The sequence below is a fragment of the Zea mays genome, chromosome 5, assembly GCF_902167145.1.
Source record: "Zea mays cultivar B73 chromosome 5, Zm-B73-REFERENCE-NAM-5.0, whole genome shotgun sequence".
NCBI lineage: Eukaryota > Viridiplantae > Streptophyta > Magnoliopsida > Poales > Poaceae > Zea > Zea mays.
In genome coordinates this window covers 152678046-152692179 of record NC_050100.1, presented here as the reverse complement: position 1 = coordinate 152692179, position 14134 = coordinate 152678046, and the positions used below count along the sequence as shown (strand labels likewise).

At 46.0% G+C, this 14134-nt stretch overlaps 1 protein-coding gene across 1 annotated transcript in view; it reads left to right on the top strand.

Moving 5' to 3' along the window:
* Positions 1 to 5057: 5057 nt before the first annotated feature.
* LOC103628558 (endoplasmin homolog) overlaps positions 5058 to 14134 on the top strand; it is a 66214-nt gene continuing 57137 nt past the window's right edge. Inside the window, exon 1 of the mRNA XM_020538128.2 lies at positions 5058 to 5284. Within this exon, the coding sequence (XP_020393717.2) occupies positions 5058 to 5284 (227 nt within the window). The remainder of the gene's footprint in view (positions 5285 to 14134) is intronic.

Genomic DNA, 14134 nt, shown 5'->3' with positions numbered 1-14134 from the left:
CTTTTTCAATAAGGAACAATCATTGAAAGCCTAGTTCTTTTGTTGTTTTCAATTTCTTGTAATAGCTTCGTTATTTTCATGATATAATATACCTTCTTCACAAACTGACGAAGTTTCAAAAGTTTTGCCGAAGAAACAAAAAGTCATTCTAAGGAACGCAGTGTAAGCTTTGCTGAAGCAACAAAAAGTCGTTCTTAAGGGAGCGCAGCGTAAGTTTTCTGCTCAAAAGTCATTCCAGAGGGAATGCAGAGCTTACAGCGAAAAATAAACGCTGATACCGCCGAAATATAATGCGAAGAAGCTCCTAAGGGAGGCTTACAGCGAAAAGTCAACGCTGATACCGCCGAAATAGAAGGCGAAGAAGCTCCTAAGGGAGGCTTACAGCGAAAAGTCAGCGCTGAGACACCGAAAAATAAGTGGTGAAGCCAAAAAATAAACAGCAAAGAGATTATGTGTTCTACTGTGGGAATGTGTGTGTATCTTCGGCACAAATATCATTTTGCATAGCATAACATCATCACATCATTCGCATAACATGATATCATACATCATATTGCATCAATGGCACAAGAAGGGGATACAATGTTGATCTTCGGAAATTGTTTCGAAGAAGTTGTGCCAAGGCACAAAATAAGTTTTGAAGAAGTACAACTTCATCAACTCTAATATGAAAGGAGATCTATTGCTTAAAAAATATAATGTTTTTACGGAGATTGGATGTATTTACGGAATATGGATATTCTTCACGAAGCATGAAAAGAAGGGAAGATGTATTTTCGCTAAAGGCTCAAAAAACGGTATGTACATAAAGTTTCATACATCGTAAAGAATTGAATTACAAACAGCTTATATATTACATTCAAAACTATAAGATATTACACACTTTGTTGAACAAAAATTACATTAGTATTTCAAGTGTTTTTACAATAATAGCTATTCTTCTTTTAAAACTGCTTCTGCAGCTTCGTTTAGTAGTTGAGTAACAGCTTCATCCATAATAGCTTCGGCCATCTTAGTAATTTCATCTTCCTTTTTTGCTTCGGGATCGGCCAGTGACTCGAAGGGCTCCGGGGGAGGAGATAGTTCGGCTGCGATAAAAAACATAAATAAGTCTGAAGTCACAAAAATAAAACATAAAGTCAAAAGCAATTAAGCAATACCTATCCGCCTTTCAAGTTCTGCAGACCTTTCAGCTGCCTTTGTTGCTTCTCTAGCATCATGAGTATCTTTTTCACTTTTCTTTATAATTTCATGAGCCATCCCTCAGCCGCCATTTTCCCAGATGTCGGTGAAAAACTTTCCACCAACTAAGCTTGCTTCGGCCGAGGGGTCTTTTGTATCTTCAATAGATAAGGCAGCTTCTGTTTGCGCCAAGTATTTTACATGTTCGCAACCTATCTTCTCCAAGATAGTTGCAACTCCCCTCGCGCCAGAGAAGGCGCAAACGTCTCCACGGCCATTTAAAATTTCCTCGAAAGCTTCGGCTTCGTTGCTGATCCAGTCAATTGGGCCCTCAGGATCTCCTCTCACGAAGTTGTCTTCGTTGGAGTATGCGCCAACATTGGCGAAGCTAGTCTTTATTTTTCCCACACATTCTATGGATTTTTCATAACATTTTTCTTTTGAAGAGCGAAGTTCTACAACTGTCTTCTCCCAATAATTCTTCCCGTAATCACTGGCGTCTCGGTCAGCTTCGGCGATAGCACATTTTAATTTTGCTTCAGCCAGCTGTTTCCGAAGGTCCTCAATTTTGCACTTCTGGGCTTCAGTTTGGGCTTTGGAAGTAGCTTCGTCTTCCTTTATTTTATTCACCAATGAGTGTAATATTTTATCTTTTCCAAGACCTTCATTCCTTAGTTCAATTACTTCGAAATGAAGGTTGTTCAAAGCTATAGTGCATCCTTCGTATTCAGCACTTTTTTGCGCCGTGAGGGCGTTGCTAAGAATAAGGCCCTGCAAAAAAGTGTGGTATTTAGTGTAAGCAAATAAAACAGATCTTGGTTTTTTAATACAAAAAGTTTATTCTCATACCTTTAAGCTATTATATGCTAAGCTGTCCGCCAGTTCATCTTTTGATAGCACCGAAAGTCCATCTTCTAGCATCGGGAATCCGAAGCTTTTGCCCATCTCCCGACAGACAGAAATCTCCTTGCTGTCTGGGAGACAATACAAGAAATCTTCTTCCCCGCTGCCGTTGAATATCAATGCCCATCTCCCGGCAAATTCGGGCACTATGGCTGGTTCAATATATTGCGGTCGGTGAGTAAGAACCTTCGCCTTTTTCCTCTTCGGCGCGGGCTCGCTTGGAGCAGCTGACGCAGCATCCTTCCCGGAAGTGGTACTCTTCCTCTTTTGCTCCCGTGGCGGGTAGCGGTAATCAGGGTACATGAACCCAATAGCATCAAAAACTCTATTTAACCTTTTCTTCTTCCGGCTTCCGAAGGCCGCAGATAACGCATTATCTTCTGCCTTTGAGTATGGCCCAAGCAGTTCATCGCTTGTAGCTTCGATGCATTTCAGCCAATCATCATCTGGCTCAACAAACTTACCTTCATACCTGAAGGTGAACTTCAGCCTAATCAACCCACCTTCGTCAGACTTGGTGATAGTCTCCTTTGGCATTTCCCACTTTTCTACAAGTGGCCACACTCTGAAGGCTATGTGCTCCTGGATTAAATCCCTTGTCCCGATGAAAGAGCAAACTACGCCGAAGGCCCTTTGGCATTCTTCAGCTGCCTCGTCAATATCCACCTTCGATTTCCGGAGGTCGAAGCGCTGCCAGATAGGGCGCATGATGATATCTTTAATATCTTCTTGTGCCTTTAAATCTTTTTTCATATAGAACCATTCCTTCATCCAATCTCCGGGCCATCTCTTCCAAAAAGTTGGCACGGGACAACTTGACCAGAGCGAGCACCGAAGCTATAGCAGCCAAAATTGTTATGATATTGCTCTTTGCCCCAGGGTTTCGTCACATATAATAGTTCGTGCATACTGCAGAAACTTTTTGCATTTGGCTCCAAGCCCTAGCTCCTCACGGCCCATATGAAGATTCCCATTCTTATGATTGCTTCGGGAGTAAGTTGATGAAGGTAGACCTGATATATCTTCAAAACTTCAACCACAAATCTGTTTAAGGGGAACCGAAGCCCAGCTTTAAAAAAGCTTCGGAAGATCACAACTTCATTCTCTTCGGGAGTAGGAACAGTCCTGACTCCATCATCTGCCCTCACAACAGACATATTTCGAAAATATCTTCCTCTCATGTTATCAACATGACTCTGTTTAATACTTGATTTTCCGAAAACTGTATGGCTTGGTCGCCAGGGTCGATCTTCGGAGTCTTCGCCGCCACTTTCCACATCATAATTGTCACTATCACCGGTATCTTCAGATAAGCCTTCTAAAATTTCTATAGTAATCTTCTCTGTATTTGTTTTCGCTATTGATTCAAGAAAGCCAAGATTCTTCTCCTCAGAAAGGCTCAGTTTCATTTTAGCAACAACTTTCTTATCTTGAGACATCTCTTCGAAAATGCTGAAAATGTGCTCTTAAGGCTGAAGCTAAAAAAATTTAAAAAGCTAGGCAAGCGTTTGTAGGCAAGAGCTAATTGAGCAGGCAGAGCAGATGGCAAAAAGCGTGCCAAATGAGCTCGCGGTGTGCTCTTATTTATACGCCTAGTGCGTTGCAAGTGGGAGGGTCCCGCTTGTCATTGACTATTGCTATTCTAGGAAAGGGAAGGTGTTTTTTCGGACCTTCGGCTTAGGGCCTTCGTCCATATCGCAATCTGAATTTATCATTCTAACAAATTAATGTTGCGAGGGGCTACTGTTGGGGGCCTTCGGCTTCCGTAGGTCCTCAAAAACATGATTTAACAATGTTTCTGGAGTATAATACATGAACAGGTACCTTCGGACTTGGATCCTTCGGACTTGGGTCAAAACCACAGTGTAAAGAAGCACAAAGAATACGAAGGATGGTGCAGAGCCAAAGCTATGCGCAGGGGAGCTTCGGCGTAATAGCATAAAAGGAAACCGACTTAAAGGAGAAAAGGCTATTCAGACCCCGATGGATTACTATAGAGTTATTAGCAAATGTAAAGGGCATGGGTGTAATTTTACATGGGCTGCGTCCCGTGCCTATAAATAGATGAACAGTGCTCCCGTACTTTTCAAGCTGACTTGGCATTTGCTTTTGCGTCACGCTTGTACTTTTTCCTTCCCTCAAGCCGAAGGTACATTTGTAATTTGATATCATTCCTATTTTTCCATAATGATGAAATAGAAATGATTTAATAATAATAATATATAATATAATTGTTTATGTTGTCTCTTATACTTCGTATGATTCCTTCTCCATTTTTATGTTGTGCTTATGAAGGTATGTCCTTCATAACCTTCGTCCGAAAATCATTATATCCCAAGGGAAATAATGCTTCGAAGGACGAAGGACTTTACAGTTCAACATTTTCTATGTTGCCTTGTTCTCAAGCTGAAGCATTTAAGAACAAGTCCCCAACAATAACCATTATTACGGTCGATAACTCATTATACTCATGCTAAGTGAAAGAATGAACTTAACCACTTAATTTAATGTAGTTCTACTAACAGACGTTTAATGTAGGTGTAAATAAATTTATCATCTAATCACAATTAATTCCACGCTTAGTTAACATGTCGCTTCCTGACACAATTCAATTAGCACTAGCACTTTTAAATGGTGAGGGGTGTCGTCGTGCGACAATTTGCACACAAAGGAAAGTAAACATGTGTGGCGTTATGCGCCATATGGGCGAGCGAGCAAGTCTCCATGCTAGCCGCGCTCATGCCGCAGGCGGGCTAGCTGCGCAGGCAGCGCAGGCGGGCTAGCCGCGCGCCATGGACGCGCCGGGGGGCGACTGCGCGCCATGGTCGCGAGCCAGGCCGTAGGGGACCACGCCGGGCCAGGGGGCGCTAGGGTGTGCGCCAGGGGCGCGCTATGCCGTCGCCAGCAGCGCCGGGCAGGGGCCGCGCTGGGTGCCACCGCGAGTAGCCACGCCGGGGGCCGAGCTGCGTGCCATGGACGCGCCAGGCAGCAGGGAGCCACGACGGGCATGGATGTACGCCGCACGGGGCCGCCGCGAGCAGCAGCGCAGGCGCGCCGAGAGTAGGCCGCGCGGAGCCGCTGCAAGCAGCCGCGCCGGGGATGCCGCGAGCAGGCCGCACGGGGCCGCCGTTAGCAGCCGCGCAGGGTGCGCGCCGCGGGCCGAGCGACACGCCAGGCCACGCGTGACCACGCAGAGGAGGTGAGGGGGAAAGGGAAGAGGAAAGGAGGGGGAGGATTCACCTCGACGGCGCAGGCGAGCTCCGCGGCGAGCTCCGGCAGGGAACGTTTTCGAAGCTCGATGCCGTGCGGTTTGGGGAAGAGGGTAAAACGCTTAGGACTCGAATGGGATTGTTTTGGGTGGATTGGCACTGCACAGCGAGGTCGTGGGCGATACTCCCGTCATGGGCGCGATTATCGCGGGTGACGGTTGAAGAAACGGCGGCCGGGACGCATGGCGGCTGTGCCAACCACGCGCCCATGCCTGGCTTCCATGCCGCGCCGCGCCTGGGAGGAGGCTGGACCGCACGGGGGGGGGGGAAAGGGGGTGGCTGGGCTGCGCCGAGCTGGGTCACCCAGTGGGCCCGAAGCGGTGAAAGGGGGGGCACTCTGAACCGGGCCGCCACGACGCCGGCCCACGACGCGAAGGGGAAGGGGAGGGAAAGGGGGGAAGCAGGCCACGGGGGAGGGGGTGTGCCAGGTGGGCCGCGGCTGCCCAAAATGGCCCAAGACGAGAGGGGGAGAGGGAGGAAGGGGGGCGGCTAGGTGGGCCGCGTCGCGGTCCCAAAGAGGCTAGGGCCGCACCACGGGCCAAAAGGCCAGCAGGAAATGGAGGGAGGGTCTTGGGGTTTTTTTCCTATTTTCTATTTAGCTCCAAACTCTTAATAAATGAATACTTCACGGAAACCAAGCAAATACACACAGAGGAATAGATACGTGGCTCAGCATGATGCAACAACCAAAGAAAAATCCCCTTCTAGGATTTATTAATACACGACATAGAGTTAACTCTCTTTAGAATTTCGAAAAGGGGCAAGGCATAATGAGAAGAAAAAAAGATAAAAGGAAGGTAACGCTCGAATTTGGGGAGTGCTGGAGAAAGAAAAATTTAACTCTCAAACTTAGGGCATTATAGTCGTGCAGCGTCTTGCATGGCTGCCTTGACAGAATCCCTCTCAGTAATAGAATAATGCTCTGAGAAGGCCTCTGCACCCCGGAGATGATTGTCCGGACGACGCGCCAAGCAAGTAGCCTCCCACTAGTCCAGGTATAACCCACGACGATGCTGGTAGACTACACAACGGTACTGAAAGGGAAATGTGCCCTTGGGCCATTTCTAAGTATTTTGGTGATTGAATGTCAACACAAGTGCTTAAATGTGCCCATGGTTGAACAAAGTGCAAATCACAAGTAAAGGTATGTTTCTAAGCCTTAGTACATTGGTTTTGTGTACTAATATCTTGTCTAAGTGTTAGAAACAGGAAGAAGAAGAAAAGAAAAGAAGTGGAGAGTGGCTGTGTACAGCCAAAGGCTGTTTCGGGCTGGGGCACCGGACTGTCCGGTGTGCACCGGACAGTGTCCGGTGCGCCAGACCAGCGTGGAGCAAACCAGCCGCTCTCGGGTTTTTCTCCGGCGACTTCGGCTAAAATTCACCGGACTGTCCGGTGTGCACCGGACTGTCCGGTGAGCCAACGGTCGGCCGGGCCAACGGTCGGACGCGCGATCGGCGCGCGACACGTGGCCGAGCCAACGGTCGAGAAGGGGCACCGGACTGTCCGGTGTGCACCAGACATGTCCGGTGCGCCAACGGTGCGCAGATCTGACTCAGACAGCAACGGTCGGATGCGCTGTTTATGGAAACAAATCGGGCACCGGACAGTGTCCGGTGTGCACCGGACTGTCCGGTGCGCCACGAGACAGAAGGCAAAGATGGCCTTCCAGATTTGTTCCCAACGGCTCCTAGCTGCCTTGGGGCTATAAAAGGGACCCCTTGGCGCATGGAGGAGTACACCAAGCATTCCTACAACTCTTCTAAGCACCAAGACATCAATCTCACGCATTCGTTTCATTGTGATAGCATATAGAGCTCTTGTGGAGTTGTGAACTCTTTGTGTTGCATTGCGAGCTCTTGTTGCGACTTGTGTGCGTGTTGTTGCTCTGATTTTCGAGTCTTGTGTGCGTTGCTCATTCCCACCTTACTCCGTATTTCTTTGTGAACTCAATTGTAAGGGCGAGAGACTCCAAGTTGTGGAGATTCCTCGCAAACGGGAAAAGATCAAAGGAAAGAAAAACACCGTGGTATTCAAGTTGATCATTGGATCACTTGAGAGGAGTTGAGTGCAACTCTCGTCCGTTGGGACGCCACAACGTGGAGTAGGCAAGTTTTGTACTTGGCCGAACCACGGGATAACCACCATGTCAACTCTGTGATTGCTTTCTTGTGGTTATCGTGTTTTGAGTTCTCTCTAGCCACTTGGCAATTACTGTGCTAACGCTTAATCTAAGTTTTGTGGCTATAAGTTTAAGTTTTTACAGGATCACCTATTCACCCCCCCTCTAGGTGCTCTCAATTGGTATCGGAGCCGTTCTCTTCACAAAGGGACTTACCGCCCGAAGAGATGGATCCTAAGGGGAAGGGAATTGTGATCAACGACAAGGAGAAGGAGTCCTTCGTGAACGAGCCAAGGGATGACAAGTCCAACGACTCGGGCTCGGGCCACAGGCACAAAGATGGGAAGAAGAAGAAGACAAGGCGCATCAAGGAGATCGTCTACTACGACAGCGACGAGTCCTCTTCTTCTCAAAAGGACAACGACGACCACGACAAACAAAAGACGGTTAACTCAAACTTTTCTTTTGATTATTCGCGCATTCCACATAGCTCAAATGCTCATTTGCTCCCCATTCCACTTGGCAAGCCTCCTCACTTTGATGGAGAGGACTACGGATTTTGGAGTCACAAAATGCGTACTCACCTATTTTCTCTCCATCCAAGCATTTGGGAGATTGTAGAAAGTGGAATGAAATTTGATAGCTCGGATAGCCCTTCATTTATTAATGAACAGATCCATAAAAATGCACAAGCTACTACTGTGTTGCTAGCCTCTCTGTGCAGGGATGAGTATCACAAGGTGAGCGGCTTGGACAATGCCAAGCAGATTTGGGACACCCTCAAGATCTCTCATGAGGGGAATGATGTCACCTTACTCACCAAGATGGAGTTGGTGGAGGGCGAGCTCGGACGATTTGCGATGATAAGGGGCGAGGAGCCGACACAAACATACAATAGGCTCAAGATCCTTATCAACAAAATAAGGAGCTACGGAAGCACGCGATGGACGGATCACGACGTCGTCCGCCTAATGCTAAGGTCATTTACCGTTCTTGATCCTCATTTGGTGAATAATATTCGTGAGAATCCCAGGTACACCAAAATGTCGCCTGAAGAAGTCTTAGGAAAATTCGTCAGCGGGCGAATGATGATCAAGGAGGCAAGGTACGTGGACGACGCCTTGAATGGACCGATCAACGAACCACAACCTTTTGCTCTCAAAGCAACAAGAAGTAAGGAGGCGCTACCTAGCAAGGTGGCACAAATTGAGGCGGTCGGACTTAATGATGAAGAGATGGCTCTCATCATCAAACGCTTCAAGACGGTGCTGAAAGGTCACAAGGGGCAGCCGAGCAAGACCAAGACGAAGGGGAAGCGCTCATGCTTCAAGTGCGGTAAGATTGGTCATTTTATTGCTAACTGCCCCGATAATGACAGTGACCAGGAAAAGGGAAACAAGAGGGAAAAGAAGAAGCACTACAAGAAGGCAAAGGGCGAGGCGCATCTAGGCAAGGAGTGGGACTCGGACTGCTCCTCTTCCGACTCCGACAATGAAGGACTCGCCGCCACCGCCTTCAACAAATCAACCCTCTTCCCAAACGAGCGTCACACATGCCTTATGGCAAGGGAGAAGAAGGTATGTACTCGCAACTCTACCTATGCTTCTTCAAGTGAGGACGAATCTAGTGATGGGGATGAAGTAGATTATTCATGTTTGTTCAAGGGCTTAGATAGATCTAAGATAGACAAAATTAATGAATTAATTGATGCCTTGAATGAAAAGAATATACTTTTAGAAAAGCAAGAGGATTTGTTATATGAAGAACATGATAAGTTTGTAGAGGCTCAAAAATCCCTTGCATTAGAAATTAAGAGAAATGAAATGCTTGCTTGTGAAGTGTCAACATGCCATGATTCTATTTCTAACTTAAAGAGCATAAACGATGATTTAAATGCTAAACTAGTAGAAGCAAATAAATCCAACTCTTGTGTTGAATATGTTGAAATTTGCACTAGGTGTAAGGATATTGATATTAATGCTTGTAGCGAACACTTAGTTTCTATTTCAAAATTGAATGATGAATTAGCTAGTCTTAATGCTCAACTTAAGACTAGCAAGAGTAATTTTGATAAACTAAAATTTGCTCGGGATGCCTACACGGTTGGTAGACACCCCTCAATTAAGGATGGGCTTGGCTTCAAGAGAGAAGTCAAGAACTTGACAAGCCATAAGGCTCCTATCTCCGCCAAGGAGAAAGGGAAGGCTCCTATGGCTAGTAGCACTAAAAAGAACCATGCTTTTTTGTATCATGATAGAAGTGCTTATAGGGGTTATAATGCTTATGATGATTTTGATGCTCATAGTTCTTCCTTTATGCATGGTAGAAATATGTCTAGGAAAAATGCTATGCCTAGAAAGAATGTTATTCATGCTCCTAGGAAAGTAGTGAATGAACCTTCTACAATTTATTGTGCTTTAAATGCTTCCTTTGTTATTTGTAGAAAGGATAAGAAAATTGTTGCTAGTAAGTTAGGGGCAAAATGCAAGGGAGACAAAACTTGCATTTGGGTCCCTAAGGATATTTGCACTAACCTTGTAGGACCCAACATGAGTTGGGTACCTAAGTCCCAAGCCTAAAATTGCCTTGCAGGTTTATGCATCCGGGGGTTCAAGCTGGATTATCGACAGCGGATGCACAAACCATATGACGGGGGAGAAGAAGATGTTCACTTCCTACGTCAAGAATAAGGATTCCCAAGATTCAATTATATTCGGTGATGGGAATCAAGGCAAGGTAAAAGGATTAGGTAAAATTGCAATTTCTAATGAGCATTCTATCTCTAATGTATTTTTAGTAGAGAGTCTTGGATATAATTTACTATCTGTTAGTCAATTATGTCATATGGGATATAACTGTCTATTTACAAATGTAGATGTGTCTGTCTTTAGAAGAAGTGATGGTTCACTAGCTTTTAAGGGTGTATTAGACGGCAAACTTTATTTAGTTGATTTTGCAAAAGAAGAGGCCGGTCTAGATGCATGCTTAATAGCTAAGACTAGCATGGGCTGGCTGTGGCATCGCCGCTTAGCACATGTGGGGATGAAGAACCTTCACAAGCTTCTAAAGGGAGAACACGTGATAGGTTTGACTAACGTGCATTTCGAAAAAGATAGACCTTGTGCAGCTTGTCAAGCAGGTAAACAAGTGGGAGGAGCGCATCACAGCAAGAACGTGATGACCACTTCAAGACCCCTAGAGCTGCTGCATATGGACCTCTTCGGACCCGTCGCCTATCTGAGCATAGGAGGGAGTAAGTATGGTTTAGTTATTGTTGATGACTTTTCCCGCTTCACTTGGGTATTCTTTTTGCAGGATAAGTCTGAAACCCAAGGAACCCTCAAGCGCTTCCTCAGGAGAGCTCAAAATGAGTTTGAGCTCAAAGTGAAGAAGATAAGGAGCGACAACGGGTCCGAGTTCAAGAACCTTCAAGTGGAGGAGTTCCTTGAGGAGGAAGGGATCAAGCATGAGTTCTCCGCTCCCTACACACCACAGCAAAATGGTGTGGTAGAGAGGAAGAACAGGACGCTAATCGACATGGCGAGGACTATGCTTGGAGAGTTCAAGACCCCCGAGCGTTTTTGGTCGGAAGCCGTGAACACGGCTTGCCACGCCATCAACAGGGTCTACCTTCACCGCCTCCTCAAGAAGACGTCGTATGAACTTCTAACCGGTAACAAACCCAATGTATCGTACTTTCGTGTATTTGGGAGCAAGTGCTACATTCTAGTGAAGAAGGGTAGAAATTCTAAGTTTGCTCCTAAAGCAGTAGAAGGGTTTTTGTTAGGTTATGACTCAAATACAAAGGCGTATAGAGTCTTCAACAAATCATCAGGTTTGGTTGAAGTCTCTAGCGACGTTGTATTTGATGAGACTAATGGCTCTCCAAGAGAGCAAGTTGTTGATTGTGATGATGTAGATGAAGAAGATGTTCCGACGGCCGCTATACGAACCATGGCGATTGGAGAAGTGCGGCCACAGGAACAAGATGAACGAGATCAACCTTCTTCCTCAACTATGGTGCATTCCCCAACCGAAGGTGACGTACAGGTACCTCAAGTGGAGGCGATTGATCAAGGGGGAGCACAAGGTGATCAAGTGATGGAGGAAGAAGCGCAACCGGCACCTCCAACCCAAGTTCGAGCGATGATTCAAAGGGATCATCCCGTCGACCAAATTCTGGGTGATATTAGCAAGGGAGTAACTACTCGATCTCGATTAGTTAATTTTTGTGAGCATTACTCCTTTGTCTCTTCTATTGAGCCTTTCAGGGTAGAGGAGGCGTTGCTAGATCCGGATTGGGTATTGGCCATGCAAGAGGAGCTAAACAACTTCAAGCGCAATGAAGTTTGGACACTGGTGCCTCGTCCCAAGCAAAATGTTGTGGGAACCAAGTGGGTGTTCTGCAACAAACAGGACGAGCACGGGGTGGTGACGAGAAACAAGGCTCGACTTGTGGCAAAAGGTTATGCCCAAGTCGCAGGTTTGGATTTCGAGGAGACTTTTGCTCCTGTGGCTAGGCTAGAATCCATTCGTATCTTGCTAGCATATGCCGCTCACCATTCTTTCAGGTTGTACCAAATGGATGTGAAGAGCGCCTTCCTCAACGGGCCGATCAAGGAGGAGGTGTACGTGGAGCAACCCCCTGGCTTCGAGGATGAACGGTACCCCGACCATGTGTGTAAGCTCTCTAAGGCGCTCTATGGACTTAAGCAAGCCCCAAGAGCATGGTATGAATGCCTTAGAGATTTTTTAATTGCTAATGCTTTCAAGGTTGGGAAAGCCGATCCAACTCTTTTTACAAAGACATGCGATGGTGATTTGTTTGTGTGTCAAATTTATGTCGATGACATAATATTTGGTTCTACTAACCAAAAGTCGTGTGAAGAGTTTAGCAGGGTGATGACGCAGAAATTCGAGATGTCGATGATGGGCGAGTTGAACTACTTCCTTGGGTTCGAAGTGAAGCAACTCAAGGACGGCACCTTCATCTCCCAAACGAAGTACACGCAAGATCTGCTAAAGCGGTTTGGGATGAAGGACGCCAAGCCCGCCAAGACTCCGATGGGGACCGACGGACACACCGACCTCAACAAAGGAGGTAAGTCCGTTGATCAAAAAGCATACCGGTCAATGATAGGTTCTTTGCTTTACTTATGTGCTAGTAGACCAGATATTATGCTTAGCGTATGCATGTGTGCTAGATTTCAATCCGATCCTAAGGAGTGTCACTTAGTGGCGGTGAAGCGAATTCTTAGATATTTGGTTGCTACGCCTTGCTTCGGGCTCTGGTATCCAAAGGGGTCTACCTTTGACTTAGTTGGATACTCAGACTCCGACTATGCCGGATGTAAGGTCGATAGGAAGAGTACATCGGGGACGTGCCAATTCTTAGGAAGGTCCCTGGTGTCATGGAACTCTAAGAAACAAACCTCCGTTGCCCTATCCACCGCTGAGGCCGAGTACGTTGCCGCAGGTCAGTGTTGCGCGCAACTACTTTGGATGAGGCAAACCCTCCGGGACTTTGGCTACAATCTGAGCAAAGTCCCACTCCTATGTGACAATGAGAGTGCTATCCGCATGGCGGAGAATCCTGTTGAGCACAGCCGCACAAAGCACATAGACATCCGGCATCACTTTTTGAGAGACCACCAGCAAAAGGGAGATATCGAAGTGTTTCATGTTAGCACCGAGAACCAGCTAGCCGATATCTTCACTAAGCCTCTAGATGAGAAGACCTTTTGCAGGTTGCGTAGTGAGCTAAATGTCATAGATTTGCGGAACCTGGATTGAATTGTAGCATACATGTACTTATGCTTTTGATCATGTTCCTTTTTGCATTTTGTTGCTTATTATGGTGCTCAAGTTGTACAAACACTCCCTGGACCTCACAAGTCCGTTGCAAAGTGATGCACATGTTTAGGGGGAGATGTGTTACAACTTGACCCTTTGAGACTAACCATGTGCTTGAGTTTGATGTTTTAGTCTCGAAGGAGGATTGAAAGGGAAAAGGTGGACTTGGACCATGAAAGACTTCCACTGCACTCCGATGAGAGGGTAACTTATTCCAAGTTCATCTCATGACATCTTATTGCCATTTGCTCTTAATTGAAGACTTTGGTGAGGCAATGGGGTTAAAAGGCCAAGATTAATCCCGTTTTGGTGCTTGATGCCAAAGGGGGAGAAAATAAAGGCCAAAGTGATAAATGGATCAGCTACCACTTGAGAGATTTTGAAAATAGTAGAATAGAGTTTTTGTTGTGTCAAAAGCTTTTATTGTCTTTTATTGTCTCTATTGTCAAAAGTTGGCTTCTTGTGGGGAGAAGTTTTGACTATGGGAAATAGGGGGAGTTTTTGAAATCTTTGATCAATCTCTTTTGGAATGACTCTCTTTATGCCTCAACATGTGTGTTTGACATAGAAATAGAGATTTGAGTTTGATTTGCAAAAACAAACCAAGTGGTGGCAAAGGATGATCCATATATGCCAAAATTGAATCAAAACCAATTTGAGTTTTTATTTTAAGTGATTTTGCACTTGTTCTAGTTGCTTTATGTTGTGTTGGCATAAATCACCAAAAAGGGGGAGATTGAAAGGGAAATGTGCCCTTGGGCCATTTCTAAGTATTTTGGTGATTGAATGTCAACACAAGTGCTTAAAT